Source organism: Rhinopithecus roxellana, chromosome 20, assembly GCF_007565055.1.
Source record: "Rhinopithecus roxellana isolate Shanxi Qingling chromosome 20, ASM756505v1, whole genome shotgun sequence".
NCBI classification, from domain to species: domain Eukaryota; kingdom Metazoa; phylum Chordata; class Mammalia; order Primates; family Cercopithecidae; genus Rhinopithecus; species Rhinopithecus roxellana.
The window spans coordinates 73,020,356-73,037,604 of record NC_044568.1 but is presented as its reverse complement, the minus strand read 5'-3'; the positions used below and the strand labels follow the sequence as shown (position 1 = coordinate 73,037,604).

General features: G+C 52.9%; 2 protein-coding genes across 3 annotated transcripts; both read left to right on the top strand.

The window, feature by feature from the left end:
* The first annotated feature begins 4,488 nt into the window (after positions 1–4,488).
* LOC104676970 (hemoglobin subunit zeta) lies at positions 4,489–16,732 on the top strand. Of its 2 annotated transcripts, XM_030925627.1 has the most exons (4): positions 4,509–4,849; positions 5,693–5,897; positions 5,997–6,151; positions 16,662–16,732. In XM_030925627.1, exons 1-3 carry the CDS (start codon positions 4,755–4,757, stop codon positions 6,123–6,125), a joined length of 429 nt encoding a protein of 142 aa, XP_030781487.1. In that variant the 5' UTR covers positions 4,509–4,754; the 3' UTR covers positions 6,126–6,151; positions 16,662–16,732. The 2 variants fall into 2 exon arrangements, with proteins under 2 accessions (XP_010380162.1, XP_030781487.1); XM_010381860.2 differs by lacking the exon at positions 16,662–16,732 and having other exon boundaries at positions 4,489–4,849; positions 5,997–6,222.
* On the top strand, positions 15,174–16,664 carry LOC104676969 (hemoglobin subunit zeta). The gene is made up of 3 exons (XM_010381859.2): positions 15,174–15,334; positions 16,180–16,384; positions 16,507–16,664. The coding sequence occupies exons 1-3, from the start codon at positions 15,240–15,242 to the stop codon at positions 16,633–16,635; spliced, it is 429 nt and encodes a 142-aa protein (XP_010380161.2). The 5' UTR covers positions 15,174–15,239; the 3' UTR covers positions 16,636–16,664.
* Positions 16,733–17,249: the final 517 nt, after the last annotated feature.

Below are 17,249 nucleotides of genomic sequence, written 5' to 3'. Positions count from 1 at the left end.
TGTTTCCCTAGTGACTAACAATGTTGAGCATCTTTTTACATGTTTATTGGCCATCTGTATATTTTTTGTTTGAGACGGAGTCTCGCTCTGTCGCCCAGGCTGGAGGGCAGTGGCACCATCTCTGCTCACTGCAACCTCTGCCTCCCAGGTTCAAGCGATTCTCCTGCCTCAGCCTCCCAAGCACCTGGGATTACAGGCGTGCGCCACCACACTCAGCTAGTCTTTGTATTTTTAGTAGAAATGGGGTTTTGCCACGTTGGCCAGGCTGTTCTCCAACTTCTGACCCCAAGTGATCTGCCCGCCTTGATGTATATCTTCTTTAATAGAAATGTGCATCCAAGCCAGGCGCGGTGGCTCACGCCTGTAATCCCAGCACTTTGGGAGGCCAAGGCAGGCGGATCTCCTGAGGTTGGGAGTTCAAGACCAGTCTGAGCAACATGGAGAAACCCCTTCTGTACTAAAAATACAAAATTAGCCAGGTGTGGTAGTGCATGCCTGTCATCCCAGCTACTCAGGAGGCTGAGGCAGGAGAATCACTTGAATCCAGGAGGTGGAGGTTGCAGTGAGCTGAGATTGCACCACTGCACTCTAGCCTGGGCGACAAGAGTGAAACTCCATCTCAAAAAAAAAAAAAAAAAGTGCATTAAAATTATTTGCAATTTTTCTTTTTTAAAAATTATTTATTTAAGTGCCGGGCGCGGTGGCTCACGCCTGTAATCCCAGCACTTTGGGAGGCCGAGACGGGTGGATCACGAGGTCAGGAGATCAAGACCATCCTGGCTAATACGGTGAAACCCCGACTCTACTAAAAAATACAAAAAACTAGCCAGGTGAGGTGGTGGCGCCTGTAGTCCCAGCTACTCAGGAGGCTGAGGCAGGAGAATGGCGTGAACCTGGGAGGCGGAGCTTGCAGTGAGCTGAGATCCGGCCACTGCACTCCAGCCTGGGCGACAGAGCCAGACTCCGTCTCAAAAAAATAAATAAATAAAATAAAATAAATAAATAAATTACTTATTTATTAGAGGCAGAGTCTCAGTCTGCCACCCAGGCTGGAGTTAGGGTGAGATCCTAACTTACCGCAGTCTCAAGCTCCTTGGCTCAAATGATGCTCCCACCTCAGCATTCCAAGAAACTGAGACTATGGGCACGCACTATGCCCTGCAAATTTTTGTTCGTTTGTTTGTTTTTTGTTTTTGAGATGGAGTCTCACTGTGTCGCCCAGGCTGCAGTGCAGTGGTACAATCTCAGCTCACTGCAATCTCCGTCTTCCAGGTTCAAGCGATTCTCCTGCCTCAGCCTCCCTAGTAGCTGGGACTACAGGTGCACAACACCACACTCGCCTAATTTGTATTTTTAGGAGACGGGGTTTCACCATGTTGGCCAAGATGTTCTTGATTTCCTGACCTCGTGATCTGTCCGCCTCCGCCTCCCAAAGTGCTGGGATTACAGGAGTGAGCCACCACGCCCGGCCAATTTTTTTTTGTTTAAGAGATGGGGATCTCAGTATGTTGCTCAGGCTAGTTTGAATTCCTGGGTTCAACCGATCCTCTCTCCTCGGCTTCTGAAAGCGCTAAGATCACCGGCATGAGCCACCACACCCAGCTGCTATTTTTCAGTTGATTACTTGTGTATTCATTATTGAGTTGTAAGATATTTGGGGCCAAGCATGGTGGCTCACGCCTGTAATCCCAGCACTTTAGGAGGCTAAGGTGGGCAAATTACTTGAGGTCAGGAGTTCGAGACCAGGCTGGCCAACATGGCAAAACACCCTCTCTACTAAAAATACAAAAAAATTAGCCAGGTGTGGCTGGGTGCAGTGGCTCATGCCTGTAGTCCCAGCACTTTGGGAGGCCGAGGCAGGTGGATCACGAGTCAGGAGATTGAGACCATCCTGGCCAACACAGTGAAACCCCATCTCTACTAAAATACAAAAAATTAGCCGGGTGTGGTGGCGTGTGCCTGTAGTCCCAGCTACTTGGAAGGCTGAGGCAGGGGAATTGCTTGAACCCAGGAGGCAGAGGTTACAGTGACCTGAGATCACGCCACTGCACTCCAGCCAGGTGACAGAGAAAGACTCCATCGCAAAAAAATAAATAAATAAAAATAAAAACATATTAGCTGGGCGTGGCCAGGTGCGGTGGCTCATGCCTGTAATCCTAACACTTTGGGAGGCCAAAGAGGGTGGATCACCTGAGGTCGGGGGCTCGAGACCAGCCTGACCAACATGGGGAAACCCTGACTCTGCTAAAAATACAAAATTAGCCGGGCGTGGTGGTGCATGCCTATAATCCCAGCTACTCGCAAAGCTGAGGCAGGAGAATGGCTTGAGCCCAGGAGGCAGAGGTTGTAGTAAGCTGAGATTGTGCCGTTGTACTCCAGTCTGGGCGACAAGAGCAAAATTCTGTCTCAAAAAAAAAACAACAAAAAACAAAAAACTGTTAGCCGGGTGTGGTGGTGCACACCTGTGGTCCCAGCTACTCAGGAGGCTGAGGCATGAGAACGGCTTGAACTCAGGAGGTGGAGGTTGCAGGGAGCCGAGAGTGCGTCATTGTACTTCAGCCTGGGTGACACAGCAAGACTCTGTCTGAAAAAAAAAAAGATATTTTGCATGTATTTGGATAACTTCCCTATCAGATATATGATTTACAAATATTTTTCTCTCATTCTGTGAGATTATTCCATTTTAGGACATCATAAAGCTATACTAATCAAGACAGTGTGGATATCGTAAAGGATAGACACATAGAACAGAACAGAGTCCAGAAATTGACCCACAAACCTATGCCCCATTCATTTTTTACAAATAAGTGCGAGAAGCCAACTGAATAGAAAGCGTATAGCCTTTTCAAAAAATAGTGCTGAAACAATTGGACATCCATAGGCAAAAAAACAAACAAGCAAACAGAAGAACCTGGACCTGCCCTTCCTACCTCAGGCAAAAGTCATCCCAGAATAGATGGTAGATCTCACTATAAACATAAACTATACAACTTTAGAAGAAAACATAGGTGAAAATCTTTGTGTTCTATGGTTAGACAGACAGTTCCTAGGCATGGCAGTAAGATTCATTTTAGGCCAGGCGCGGTGGCTCAAGCCTGTAACCCCAGCACTTTGGGAGGCCGAGATGGGCAGATCACGAGGTCAGGAGATCGAGACCATCCTGGCTAACACGGTGAAACCCCATCTCTACTAAAAAATTTTTAAAAAATCAAACAAACTAGCCGGGCGAGGTGGCGGGCACCTGTAGTCCCAGCTACTCGGGAGGCTGAGGCAGGAGAATGGTGTGAACCCGGGAGGAGGAGCTTGCAGTGAGCTGAGATCCGGCCACTGTACTCCAGCCTGGGCGACAGAGCAAGACTCCGTCTCAAAAAAAAAAAAAAAAAAAAAAAAAGATTCATTTAAAATTTTTTGATAAATTGCACTTTATTAAAACTTTTGCTCTAAAAAGACAGTGTTAAGAGAATGAACTAACAAGCTACAAACTAGGAGAAAACATTTGCAAATTGCATATCTGACAAGGGATTGCATCCAGAAGACACACAGAATTCTAAAAATTCATCCGTACGAGAATAAACCACTCAATTTAAAAATGGGCTAAATACTTGAAAAGATATTGGCCAGGTGCGGTGGCTCATGCCTGTAATCCCAGCACTTTGGGAGGCCAAGGTGGGTGGATCACAAGGTAAGGAGTTCAAGACTAGCCTGGCCAAGATGGTGAAACCCCTTCTCCACTAAAAAAAAAAAAAAAAAAAAACTTGGCCAGGCACAGTGGCTCACACCTGTAATCCTAGCACTTTGGGAGGCTGAGGCAGATGAATCAGGAGGTCAGGAGATCAAGACCATCCTGGCCAGCATGGTGAAACCCTGTCTCTACAAAAATACAAAAATTAGCCAGGCATGATGCTGGGTGCCTGTAATCCCAGCTACTCGGGAGGCTGAGGCAGAAGAATCACTTGAACCAGCCAGTCAGAAGTTGCAGTGAGCTGAGATAGCACCACTGTGATCCACCCTGTGCGACAAATTGAGATTCCATCTCAAAAAAAGAAAAAAAAAATTAAAAGGTGTATTTGCCTCATTATGTTACAATAACTAATATGGAAAGCAATATTGCAATCCCTATTAGCACATGACATCAAACAAATTCTCCTTTGTCCCCGGACCTGCTGCCTCCTCCTGCTTATCAGGGGACAGACCCAGTACATCTCCCCTCAGCGCTGGGTGGACAGAACCCTTGCTTTCTCGGGGGAAACCCAGGAATCCCAGAGACAAAGGGGAAGGGGACTGGCAAGTGGCTGCGCAGGGCTGACTGAGGTCAGTGTTAGCAGACCATGGGGCATGTTCCCAGGAGGCTGCTTACTGGGCCCTGCTCCTGTGGTTTCCCCCAAGTCGTGATTCTGAAATGAATAAGGACGGTGCAGAACTGGACTGCAAATGCAGGAGTGACTTCCTGGGAGGGTGGGGCCCCTATCTCTCCTAGACTTTGTGGTCAGACTCTGGCCAACACCCCCTCTAAGCCCACAGGAGAGGAACAGGAGTGATAGCCCCCAAACCCCAGTCGCACCAGGCCTCGAGGGCCCCTTTGTCATTGGATGTGATAAGAAACCCCACCCCGGCAGCCCCCTCCCCTCACCTGACCAATGGCCACAGGCTGGCTGGGCCCAGCTCCCTGTATATAAGGAGACCCTGGGGGCTGAGCACTACCAAGGCCAGTCCTGAGCAGGCCCAACACCAGTGCAGCCGCCCACCCTGCCGCCATGTCTCTGACCAAGACTGAGAGGACCATCATTGTGTCCATGTGGGCCAAGATCTCCACACAGGCCGACACCATCGGCACCGAGACTCTGGAGAGGTGAGTGTCAGGCAGGACTGCCAGAGGGACTGGGTGGGAGGCCAGGTATGTGAGTGGAGACGGTGGAGAGGGGGTGGTGGGGAGGGGACAGTGAGGAGGGGACCGTGGGGAGGGGACAGTGAGGAGGGGATGGGGAGGGGACGGGGGAGGGGGCAGTGGGGAGGAGACGGTGAGGAGGGGACAGTGGGGACAGATAGCCTTCCCTCTCAGTGAGGAGGGCAGGGTAAGGAGGGTAGGATTAGGAGTTGCACAGGTATCTGGGCTCACTGAGACCTGAGGAGGCACAGGCCCAGGTTCTGACAAGCAGAGGGTGAAAAATTTTGCTATAGATCTGAAGGGCCTTACAGGGCAGCCAGGGCACTACAGCCTCTAAAGTCTCAGCATCTGATCGCAGCATCTGGGATCCGGGCACCGTCCCAGTATCAAAGTCCCAGCATCTGATCCCCTGGGAGCGTCCAGGGAGTTTTCCTTCCCTGGAACGCTGCTGGGAGGTCATGAGCCTGCAGAAGGGGTGGCGGGCAACCCAGTCTAGGGCTGGGAGGGAGGTCCTGTGGCCACAGGAGACGGTGGAGGGGCTGGGGGCACCAGGCGTGCTGCAGGCGGAGGGCGGGGGACTTGGGGATCAGGCTGCACAGAACCCGTTGGAAGCAGGGCGATCAGCCGGGAGCTGCAGCGGCCTGGGGGGGGGCCTCTAGCACAGGGTAGCCTGGGTGGGGCAGCTGCCTGGGCACCCGGGCACCGCGAGGAGGGGTTGGGGCCTGCTGCGGGGTCGCAGATGTGTCCTCGTGCCGTGGGCGGGAGGCCGGGCTGCTGGGAGCTCACGGCCCCCGCCCCTCGTCCCAGGCTCTTCCTCAGCTACCCGCAGACCAAGACCTACTTCCCGCACTTCGACCTGCACCCGGGGTCCGCGCAGCTGCGCGCGCACGGCTCCAAGGTGGTGGCCGCCGTGGGCGACGCAGCCAAGAACATCGACAACATCGGCGCCGCCCTGACCAAGCTGAGCGAGCTGCACGCCTACGTCCTGCGCGTGGACCCGGTGAACTTCAAGGTGAGCGGGGCGCGGTGCGGGCGGGGCGGGGCGGTGTCCCCGGGCGGGGCGGGGCCCGGGCTAGGCCCCGCCCCCGCACTGAGCCGGCCCCGCCCCCAGCTCCTGTCCCACTGCCTGCTGGTCACCCTGGCCGCGCGCTTCCCCGCCGACTTCACGGCCGAGGCCCACGCCGCCTGGGACAAGTTCCTATCGGTCGTATCCTCTGTCCTGACCGAGAAGTACCGCTGAGCGCCGCTGCGGGACCCCCAGCACAGGCTGCGGCCCCTCCCCTCCAAGTTCCCCAGCCCCACTTACCGCGTAATGCGCCAATAAACCAACGAACGAAGCAGCGTCCACCTGGTCTCTGTGGTCACTGGGCGGCGGGCGCGTGGGGAGGCGGAGCGGGAGGAGGACGCCCCGGCTGTCTCCCGGCCACCGCTGGGCCGCAGGGATCCTTGCACCGACTCCAGGGTCTGTAAGAAGCAGAGGGATGTGCAGCTCCCAGGGCGGGAGCGGGGGGCACTCGGCACCCAGGCGTGGTGGAGAAGGGGTGCAGTTAGGCCTTTGCGGTAGGGGGAACAGTGCTGCCGGCCACCCGCCCGGCTCTCCCTGGGACCTCCGTGGTCTTCCTTCTTTATTTCTCCCGAATGTGTACTATTTCCTGATTTCAGAACGATCAGGATGAAGAGGGGAGTGATGGGCGTCTGCGTTCACTCATTCCTTCTTCCATTCCTCAGTGAAATATTTACTGGGCGTAAGACAGCCTAGGCATGTTTCTAGGCTATGGACACCGCAGCTGAAGTAAAGAAAGCCCCCTGCCCGGTGGGGCTGACAATCTAGTGGGGGATACAGACGTGATATAGACAGATCACAGTTCACAGAAATGAGAAAGGAAAAGAGGCTGAGCCTCACTCGTAAGAGAAATGCAAGTTAAACTACACAAAAATAAAACCTCAGTGAGATCCATGTCTCACCTCTCTGATAGGCAAAAATCCAAGAGTTTGATCAGACTGCAGGCGCCCCTCCTCCACCGGGCACCCCTCATCCAGGGCAGAGGGAGCCCAGCCCGGGGTGCAAGTCCACTGGGGCATCTGATTTGCCAAAGACCTGAAAACCCAAGTGTCCGTCATCAGGGACTAACTGGAAAAATCAAGGATATCCACACAATGGAGAACTCGACTGAAAAAGAAAAATGAGGATAATTCCTTTTTTTTTTTTTTTTTTTTTTTTTTGAGGCGGAGTCTCGCTCTGTCGCCCTGACTGGAGTGCAGTGGCCGGATCTCAGCTCACTGCAAGCTCCGCCTCCCGGGTTTACACCATTCTCCTGCCTCAGCCTCCCGAGTAGCTGGGACTACAGGCGCCCGCCACCTCGCCCGGCTAGTTTTTGTATTTTTAGTAGAGACGGGGTTTCACCGTGTTAGCCAGGATGGTCTCGATCTCCTGACCTCGTGATCCGCCCATCTCGGCCTCCCAAAGTGCTGGGATTACAGGCTTGAGCCACCGCGCCCGGCCGATAATTTCTAATAATGAAAATAAAGAGGTTAGAGTGGTGTGTACACAACGGTGGAACAGAGGGCAAACAAGAACATGTGTGTGCACATGTATGTGAGCATATGCATAACTATGTGTGAAGCTGTGTGTGGACATGTGTGTTTGTGCACAGACATGTATGTGCCCACATGTGCTTACTTCTGCAAAAACAAACCATGGGAGGATAAACTGGAAATGAATACAAATAATAAGTTAGGTAGGGATAGAGGGGAAGGTGGAAGGACAGGGAAGGACAGGGGAAGGAGGGGAAGCTCCTCCAAGTCTGACTCTCTACATAGTTTTGACCTTTGACTTGTGTAAATATTTTTCATTATCAAAAATAAATTCAGTTTGGGCATGGTGGCTCATACCTGTAGTCCTAGCACTTTGGGAGTACAAGGGGAGAGGATTGCTTGAGGCCAGGAGTTGAAGGCCACCCTTGCCAACATAGGGAGACGCTGTCTTTAAAAAAATTTACAAAATTAATAAGATTAAAATAAAAAGAGTGGCTTTGCCAGTGGCGCAAGTCTGTAATCCTACCACTTTGGGAGGCCAAGGCTGGAGGATCACTTGATGCCAAGAGTGGGAGGCCAGCCTACGTAGCACAGCAGGACCTTGTCTTAAAAAGATTAAAAAATTGGCCAGGCGCGGTGGCTCAAGCCTGTAATCCCAGCACTTTGGGAGGCCGAGAAGGGCGGATCACGAGGTCAGGAGATCGAGACCATCCTGGCTAACATGGTGAAACCCCGTCTCTACTAAAAAATACAAAAAAACTAGCCGGGCGAGGTGGCGGGCGCCTGTAGTCCCAGCTACTCGGGAGGCTGAGGCAGGAGAATGGCGTAAACCCGGGAGGCGGAGCTTGCAGTGAGCTGAGATCTGGCCACTGCACTCCAGCCTGGGCGACAGAGTAAGACTCCGTCTCAAAAAAAAAAAAAAGATTAAAAAATTTACTGGGCATGGTGGCAGCAGATGATTAGGTTAGGTAAGCCTCCAAATTGGGGGTTAGCCTGGGAGGGTTCTTGACTTTGCCCAGGAAGGAATTCAAGGGCAAGCTGGTGGTGTTTAACAGCAACTCTTATTGATATTGAAGCCACAGCAGACAGCAGCAGCAGAGCACTGCTCCTTACAGAGCAGGGGTACCCTATAGGCAGTGTGCCCAGGAGAGCAGCTCAGAGGCACTGCTGCACTCATCTTTATATCCACTTTTAATTATATGCAAATTAAGGGAAAGTTTATGCACAAATTTCTAGGAAGAGTGTGGTAACTTCTGGGTGGTCCAGTCACTGCCATGGAAAGGGATGGTAATCTCTGGGTGTTGCCAGGGCGATGGTAAACTCCCGTGGCACACTGGTGAGCGTGTCTTATGGAAAGCTGCTTCTGCCCTACTTGTTTTAGCTAGTCCTCAATTTGGTCCAGTGTCCGAGCCCGACCTCCAGAGTACATGTAGAGTCCCACCTCCTACCTCACACCTGCAGTGCTAGCTACTCAGGAGGCTGAGGCTGGAGGATTCCTGGAGCCCAGACGCTGGAGGCTACAGTGAACTATGATTGTGCCATTGCACTCTAGCCTGAGCGACGCAGCAGTACTCTGTCTCTAAAAAAGCAAAACACAACAAAAAGAGTGGCTGGGTGCAGTGGCTCACACTTGGAATCTTAGCATTTTGGGAGGCCAAGGTGGGATGGTCACTTGAGCCTGGGAGTTCAAGACCAGTCTAGGCAACATAGCAAAACTTTATATGTACTAAAAATATATGTATATTTTTAATTAGCTGGACATGGTGGTGCACCTGCAGTCCCAGCTAATTGGGAGGCTGGGTTGGGGGTGGCGGGGAGTATCACTTGAGCCCAGAAGTTCCAGGCTGTATGTAGTAAGCTATGATTGCACCACCGCACTGCAGCCTGGGCAACAAAGAGAGACCTTATCTATATTACCAAAAAAAAAAAAAAAAAAAGAGGGCCAGGCATGGTGGCTCACGCCTGTAATCCCAGCACTTTGGGAGGCCGAGGCGGGCGGATCATGAGGTCAGGAGATCGAGACCACGGTGAAACCTCGTCTTTACTAAAAATACAAAAAAATTATCTGGGTGCAGTGGCGGGTGCCTGTAGTCCTAGCTCCTCGGGAGGCTGAGGCAGGAGAATGGCATGAGCCCGGGAGGCGGAGCTTTCCATGAGCCGAGATTGCGCCACTGCACTCCAGCCTGGGTGACAGAGCGAGACTCCATCTCAAAAAAAAAAAAAAAAGAGAGAGAGAGAAAATAAAAGCCCCCAAATTGAAAACCAACTTAAATAAATGAACCAATGTAAGAATGTCGTGATATAATAATCAGAAAAAAGAATTGCTCCAGGTGACTTCTGAACACAGTACCTTGGTTATGACCAAAAGAACTGCAAAGACACTCTAATACTCTGTAGTTTATTGTTCCTAATAACATGTATATCATAATTTCATAATCTTTTATTTTGAAATATATTCAAATTATCAAAAAATAAAAGCATCCTGCAAGAATAAGACAAAGATGGAGAAACAAGGATGACTGCTGGTGGGCATGGGGCTTTTTGGGCTGTGATGAAAACTTTCTAAAATCGATTATGGTGATGGTTGCACAATTATGTTAACACATTAAAAACTATGGAAATGGGGCCGGGCGCGGCGGCTCACGCCTGTAATCCCAGCACTTTGGGAGGCTGAGGCGGGCGGATCATGACGTCAGGAAATCGAGACCATCCTGGCTAAGATGGTGAAACCCTGCCTCTACTAAAAAATAAAAAAAAATTAGCTGGGTGTGATGGCGGTCGCCTGTAGTCCCAGCTACTTGAGAGGCTGAGGTAGGAGAATGGCATAAACCCAGGAGGAGGAGTTTGCAGTGAACCGAGACAGCGCCACTGCACTCCAGCCTGGGCAACAGTGCAAGACTCTGTCTCAAAAAAAAAACAATTAGAATGAGACTTTTGTTTTTATTTTCTGTTCTCTGTGACTCAGTAAACTTCTTAGAGAAAGAACCAAAAAAACATTATTGAAATGGGCCGGGGGTGGTGGCTCACGCCTGTAATTCCAGCACCTTGAGAGGCCAAGACAGGCAGATCACCTGAGGTCAGGAGTTCAAGACTAACCTGACTAACACGGTGAAACCCTGTCTCTACTAAAAATGCAAAAATTAGCCACACTTGGTGGCACATGCCTGTAATCCCAGCTACTCGGGAGGCTGAGGCAGGAGAATTGCTTGAGCCTAGGAGACAGAGGTTGCAGTGAGCTGAGATAGTGCCACTGAACTCCAGCTTGGCCGACAGAATGAGATTCTGTCTCAAAAAAAAAAAAAAAAATTTATTGAAATGTACACATTAAGTGAGTGAATTTTATTTCAATAAAATTGTTAAATAAAATTACAAGAATATAGAAACTCTCGAATACTACTCATCCAAAATCTCCAGCTGTTAATATTCTACCACATTGGCCTGGTCTCTCTCTTGCCCCCAGTTGCACTTTCTCTCGGAGCCCTTGGAGAGGGGAATGCCAACATCAATACTCTAAATATCCTCCACATACTGTGTATTTCCTAAAATCAACAAGGACACTAGCCTGCATAGACAGAGGACAGCCACCACAATCAGGTTAATATTGATCCAAATCCATTTATCAACATATGCACCAACAAGTTCAAGACCCTTTTGAAAGCAATGATACCAGCCATTTACTCCATCCCCAAAGGACTGAGGGGCCTGCGAATTTAACCATGTCAATGCAGTCTTTTTGATGTTATTAACTGAAGAAAATAGATGTTCTTTAAAATGTTTACTTATTTATTTATTTTTATTTTTTGAGACGCAATCTCGCTCTGTCACCCAGTTTGGATTGCGGTGGCATAATCTTGGTTCACTGCAACCTCCGCTTCCTGGGTTCAAGAGGTTCTCCTGCCTCAGCCTCCTGAGTGGCTGGGATTACAGGCGCGCCACGATGCCCGGCTAATTTTTGTATTTTTAGTAGAGACGGGGTTTCGCCATGTTGGCCAGGCTGGTCTCCAACTCCTGACATGGTAGCATGCGCCTGTAATCCCAGCTACTTGGGAAGCTGAGGCGGGAGAATCGCTTGAACCCAGGAGGTGGTGGTTGCAGTGAGTCGAGATCGTGCCACTGCACTCCAGCCTGGGAGACAGAGCACGACTCCGTCAAAAAAAAAAAAAAAAGGCCGGGCGCGGTGGCTCAAGCCTGTAATCCCAGCACTTTGGGAGGCCGAGACGGGCGGATCACGAGGTCAGGAGATCGAGACCATCCTGGCTAACACAGTGAAACCCCGTCTCTACTAAAAATACAAAAAACTAGCCGGGCGAGGTGGCGGGCGCCTGTAGTCCCAGCTACTCCGGAGGCTGAGGCAGGAGAATGGTGTAAACCTGGGAGGCGGAGCTTGCAGTGAGCTGAGATCCGGCCACTGCACTCCAGCCTGGGAGACAGAGCCAGACTCCGTCTCAAAAAAAAAAAAAAAAAAAAAAAAAAAATTCCTCAAGCTCTCCTTGAGCTTACATTCTAGTGAACTATAAACAGAAACATTTTTTTTTTCCTGTGGAAAAAGAAAAGTAGAGCAAGTAGGGGCCTAGACAGAGGAGGGGAGGATTGTGATTTTAAATGGGTTGGCCACTGCAGGTCTATTAACTTGGTGACATTTGAGGGAGTGGCAGTATTAGGGAAGAGGCTTCAGGGGAGTGGCCAGCAGCTAGGGATAGAGTGAGGGAAGACAGGAGGCCTTGTCTGTCTTTTCCTCCATCTGTAAGTTTCAGGGGTGAGTAGGGGGGTGTCGAGGGTGCTGTGCTCTCCGGCCTGAGCCTCAGGAAGGAAGGGCAGTAGTCAGGGAGGCCAGGGAAGGGCAGTGGAGTAGGTTTTGTGGGGAATTTCAGGGCTCTATTTTAGAGACGATTTGCTGGAGACACACAGATGAGGACATCAAATACTCGCCTGGATCTAGGGGCCTGAGTCCAGAAGAGAGGTCTGTATGGACACATCCATCAGTGGGAGCACCAGGACACAGACGGAAGCTAATGTCATGTTGTAGACAGGATGGGTGCTGAGCTTCCACACCCACATTATTAGAAAATAACAGCTCAGGCCGGGCGCGGTGGCTCAAGCCTGTAATCCCAGCACTTTGGGAGGCCGAGACGGATGGATCACGAGGTCAGGAGATCGAGACCATCCTGGCTAACACAGTGAAACCCCGTCTCTACTAAAAAATACAAAAAAAAAAAAAAACTAGCTGGGCGTGTGGTGGGCGCCTGTAGTCCCAGCTACTTGGGAGGCTGAGGCAGGAGAATGGCGTGAACCCGGGAGGCGGAGCTTGCAGTGAGCTGAGATCCGGCCACTGCACTCCAGCCTGGGCGACAGAGCGAGACTCCGACTCAAAAAAAAAAAAAAAAAAAAGAAAATAACAGCACAGGCATGAGGTGGAGGCAGGACACAAGACTATCCAGAAGGAGAAAGAAAGGTGAAAAGCTGTTGGTGCAAGGAATCTCTTGGTGGTGCCAACGGCTTGGGCATAGGCTGTGGCCCAGGACGGCTTGTGGGGCACAGGCTGCGAGAGGTGCCGGGACAACTTGCAGCTACAGGGAGAAGAGACTTAGTGCTGTGGGCCTGGCTTGGGGCTGGGGGAACAGCCCTTACCTCCTGCCCCCAGGATCTCCCGGCCCCTCTTGCCCAGGGCCCTGCAGCCCACTGCCCTGACTTCTGAGGGCCGAAGGTGCCCCTGCTTGGGAAGAGGGGACTCAGGAGAGTCCACCTGACCCAGTTCTAACCCAGGCTGATTTACTGTTGCTAACATCCTAGCACACGCATCCCTCTGCCCCATGCACCCAACCCCAAGGCCTGGTACACTGCAGGCCCCAAGGTCCTGTGAGTCCTTTCGATGCCCTCCTCACTGGCACCCCCACCCTCCAGGGAAGAGTTTTCAAAACAAAGGGTGTTAGTCTCCTATGGGATCCCCTCACCTCTGCAGCATGGGGTCGGAAAGCTGCCTCCATGGTGTGTAGTGCTAAACTTCCAGCTTACTCCAGGCCAGCCGTGACAGCCCCCAGGGCAGGAAGGGCACCCACAGTGAGCCTCAAACAGCTAATTTTGCAACTATAAGCCCATATAATTGTCTTGAAAAGTAATTCGTTTCGAAAAGCTAAAAAAACGAAAACTCTTGAGTCTCCTTCTAGTAATTCCCCTTCTGGAGGTCTATCATAAGGAAAAGATCCAAAGCACTGATATTCTTCATGGAGTTGTTTATAATAGAAAAAAAACAAGAGCTTGTTCACAAAGGGGAGCCCTGCCAGCTGAAGATGTAACCACCCACTGATTCGCATGGGAGCTGCATCGCACCTGTCAGCAGGGATGGGGCCACGCTTGCTGACGCAGCAAGTGAAAAGAATCAGTGCGTGAAGATGTATGTTCTCTCTTTCGATTCCTTTTTTTTTCTTTTCCTTTTTTTTTTTTTTTTGAAGCAGAACCTCACTCTGTCACCCAGCCTGGAGTGCAGTGGTACAACCTCATCGCAACCAGGAGCCACCACGTGCAGCCCCATGGCAAGCCACCACGCCCAGCCTTTTTTCCCCTGTTTTAAAAAATCCTCTATTTAAAAAAAATGTGCTTGGGTCGGGCGTGGTGGTTCACGCTAATAATCTCAGCACTTTCGGAGGCCGAGACAGGCAGATCACCTAAGGTCAAGAATTCGAGACCAGCCTGGCCAACATGGTGAAGCTCTATCTCTACTAAAAATACAGAAATTAGCCGGGCATGGTGGTGCACGCCTGTAATCCCAGATACTCGGAAGACAGAAGCAGGAGAATCACTTGAACCCAGGAGGCAGAGGTTGCAGTGAGTCAAAATTGCGCCACTGCACTCAAGTCTGGAAGACAGAGCGAGACTCCGTCTCAAAAACAAACAAACAAAATTTTTATATCTACCTATAATTTATATAAATTTAAAATACATGCATAAAATCACACCCTTTGCAAGCACATGTACTAACTAAAAGGAATATATTCAGCACATTGAAATGGCCGTCTAATGGAGGAGGGAGTAGTTAATAAACAGAGAGGATAAAAAGAAATAAATCAATAGAGCTGGAGGAGGGTCTCCTCCAGGCTGCAGTGAGAACGTAGTGAGCAGAACTGTAGGCCCGCGTGACCTCACCTTCTGTGAAAAGTCCGGCCTCCCCAAGCCACTTTCCTGCCTAGGTGCCCAGCTTAGAGTGTCCCCCACAAGGCTACTGGGGGAGAACCCCAAACCAAGCCTCATTCAGGTGAGGGGGCTGCACAGCGGAGGTTGGAGAGGTCTGTCCCTTCCCACTCTGTGACACTGGGTCCCACTTTCTCTCTAGGGAGTCTCGGTTTCCCCATTTGCAAACTGGAGTTCATAAGGTGGGCCAGAGAAGTTTCAGTGAAGTAAGGAATGACTTGTGCCTCTGCCAGGGCCCATGTGCTCCAGGTCACCCTGTGATCACAGGGACAGGGAGGTCAAGGACAGTCACTCCTGACGCCAGTCTGGGCTGGGCTGACTACGTGGACTCTCATGCCCAGATCGGGGCCCCAATTTCCCAGAACCTGGGGCTCCAGCTGTGGCTCAGGGGTGGGCAGAAGGGGAGACAGAAGTGATAGCTTCCCCAGCCCCCAGTCGCACCAGGCCCTGAGGGCCCCTCTGTCACTAGATCTGATAAGAAACCCCACCCTGGCAGCCCCCTCCCCTCACCTGACCAATGGCCACAGGCTGGCTGGGCCCAGCTCCCTGTATATAAGGAGACCCTGGGGGCTGAACACTACCAAGGCCAGTCCTGAGCAGGCCCAACACCAGTGCAGCCGCCCACCCTGCCGCCATGTCTCTGACCAAGACTGAGAGGACCATCATTGTGTCCATGTGGGCCAAGATCTCCACACAGGCCGACACCATCGGCACCGAGACTCTGGAGAGGTGAGTGTCAGGCAGGACTGCCAGAGGGACTGGGTGGGAGGCCAGGTATGTGAGTGGGAACAGTGGAGAGGGGGTGGTGTGGAGGGGACAGTGAGGAGGGGACCGTGGGGAGGGGACAGTGAGGAGGGGATGGGGAGGGGACGGGGGGGAGGGGGCAGTGGGGAGGAGACGGTGAGGAGGGGACAGTGGGGACAGATAGCCTTCCCTCTCAGTGAGGAGGGCAGGGTAAGGAGGGTAGGATTAGGAGTTGCACAGGTATCTGGGCTCACTGAGACCTGAGCAGGCACAGGCCCAGGTTCTGACAAGCAGAGGGTGAAAAATTTTGCTCTAGACCTGAAGGGCCTTACAGGGCAGCCAGGGCACTACAGCCTCTAAAGTCTCAGCATCTGATCGCAGCATCTGGGATCCGGGCACCGTCCCAGTATCAAAGTCCCAGCATCTGATCCCCTGGGAGCGTCCAGGGAGTTTTCCTTCCCTGGAACGCTGCTGGGAGGTCATGAGCCTGCAGAAGGGGTGGCGGGCAACCCAGTCTAGGGCTGGGAGGGAGGTCCTGTGGCCACAGGAGACGGTGGAGGGGCTGGGGGCACCAGGCGTGCTGCAGGCGGAGGGCGGGGGACTTGGGGATCAGGCTGCACAGAACCCGTTGGAAGCAGGGCGATCAGCCGGGAGCTGCAGCGGCCTGGGGGGGGGCCTCTAGCACAGGGTAGCCTGGGTGGGGCAGCTGCCTGGGCACCCGGGCACCGCGAGGAGGGGTTGGGGCCTGCTGCGGGGTCGCAGATGTGTCCTCGTGCCGTGGGCGGGAGGCCGGGCTGCTGGGAGCTCACGGCCCCCGCCCCTCGTCCCAGGCTCTTCCTCAGCTACCCGCAGACCAAGACCTACTTCCCGCACTTCGACCTGCACCCGGGGTCCGCGCAGCTGCGCGCGCACGGCTCCAAGGTGGTGGCCGCCGTGGGCGACGCAGCCAAGAACATCGACAACATCGGCGCCGCCCTGACCAAGCTGAGCGAGCTGCACGCCTACGTCCTGCGCGTGGACCCGGTGAACTTCAAGGTGAGCGGGGCGCGGTGCGGGCGGGGCGGGGCGGGCCCGCTGGTCGGGGCGGGGCGGTGTCCCCGGGCGGGGCGGGGCCCGGGCTAGGCCCCGCCCCCGCACTGAGCCGGCCCCGCCCCCAGCTCCTGTCCCACTGCCTGCTGGTCACCCTGGCCGCGCGCTTCCCCGCCGACTTCACGGCCGAGGCCCACGCCGCCTGGGACAAGTTCCTATCGGTCGTATCCTCTGTCCTGACCGAGAAGTACCGCTGAGCGCCGCTGCGGGACCCCCAGCACAGGCTGCGGCCCCTGCTCTGCCCTTCACCCTCCCACAATTCCTGCCCTGACTCCAATAAATGGATGAGGACAGAGCGATCTGGGCTCTGTGTTCTCAGTATTGGAGGGAAGGAGGGGAGAAGCTGAGTGATGGGTCCGGGGGCTTTGCAGGAACTCGGTCGTCCCCGCTGACGTCGCGGCCTGGGGGTCACGTGGGGGGCGCTTTGGGGAGGTTCTTGCCCTGAGCACCGGAGCTGCAGCCCGGGTGGAGCAGAGCAGTCCCCGGCCAGCCCACGGCGTCTCCCGGGGCTCTTGGGTCAGACGGGCGCTTGTGCGTCTCCCAGCTTCCCACATCGCCCGAAGACTGTCACTTCGCTAAGCGTATCGGGAGCGTGTCGGGACTCAGGGAACTTTTCCGCAAAGCCTGAAGTCCGAATCCCGGGATTCTGGCAGCTGCGGGGGTCCCTGAGGCCTGTCCCTCCCCGACTCCTAAGAGAGTAGGGGTTTCCTGCCCCGTGTTCTCTCTCCGGTTCCTCCCATGGGCTCCCTCCTGGCAGACCAGTAACTTTGCCCGAGGGGAGTAATTACAGATGCCCCTAAAGTCTGGAGTA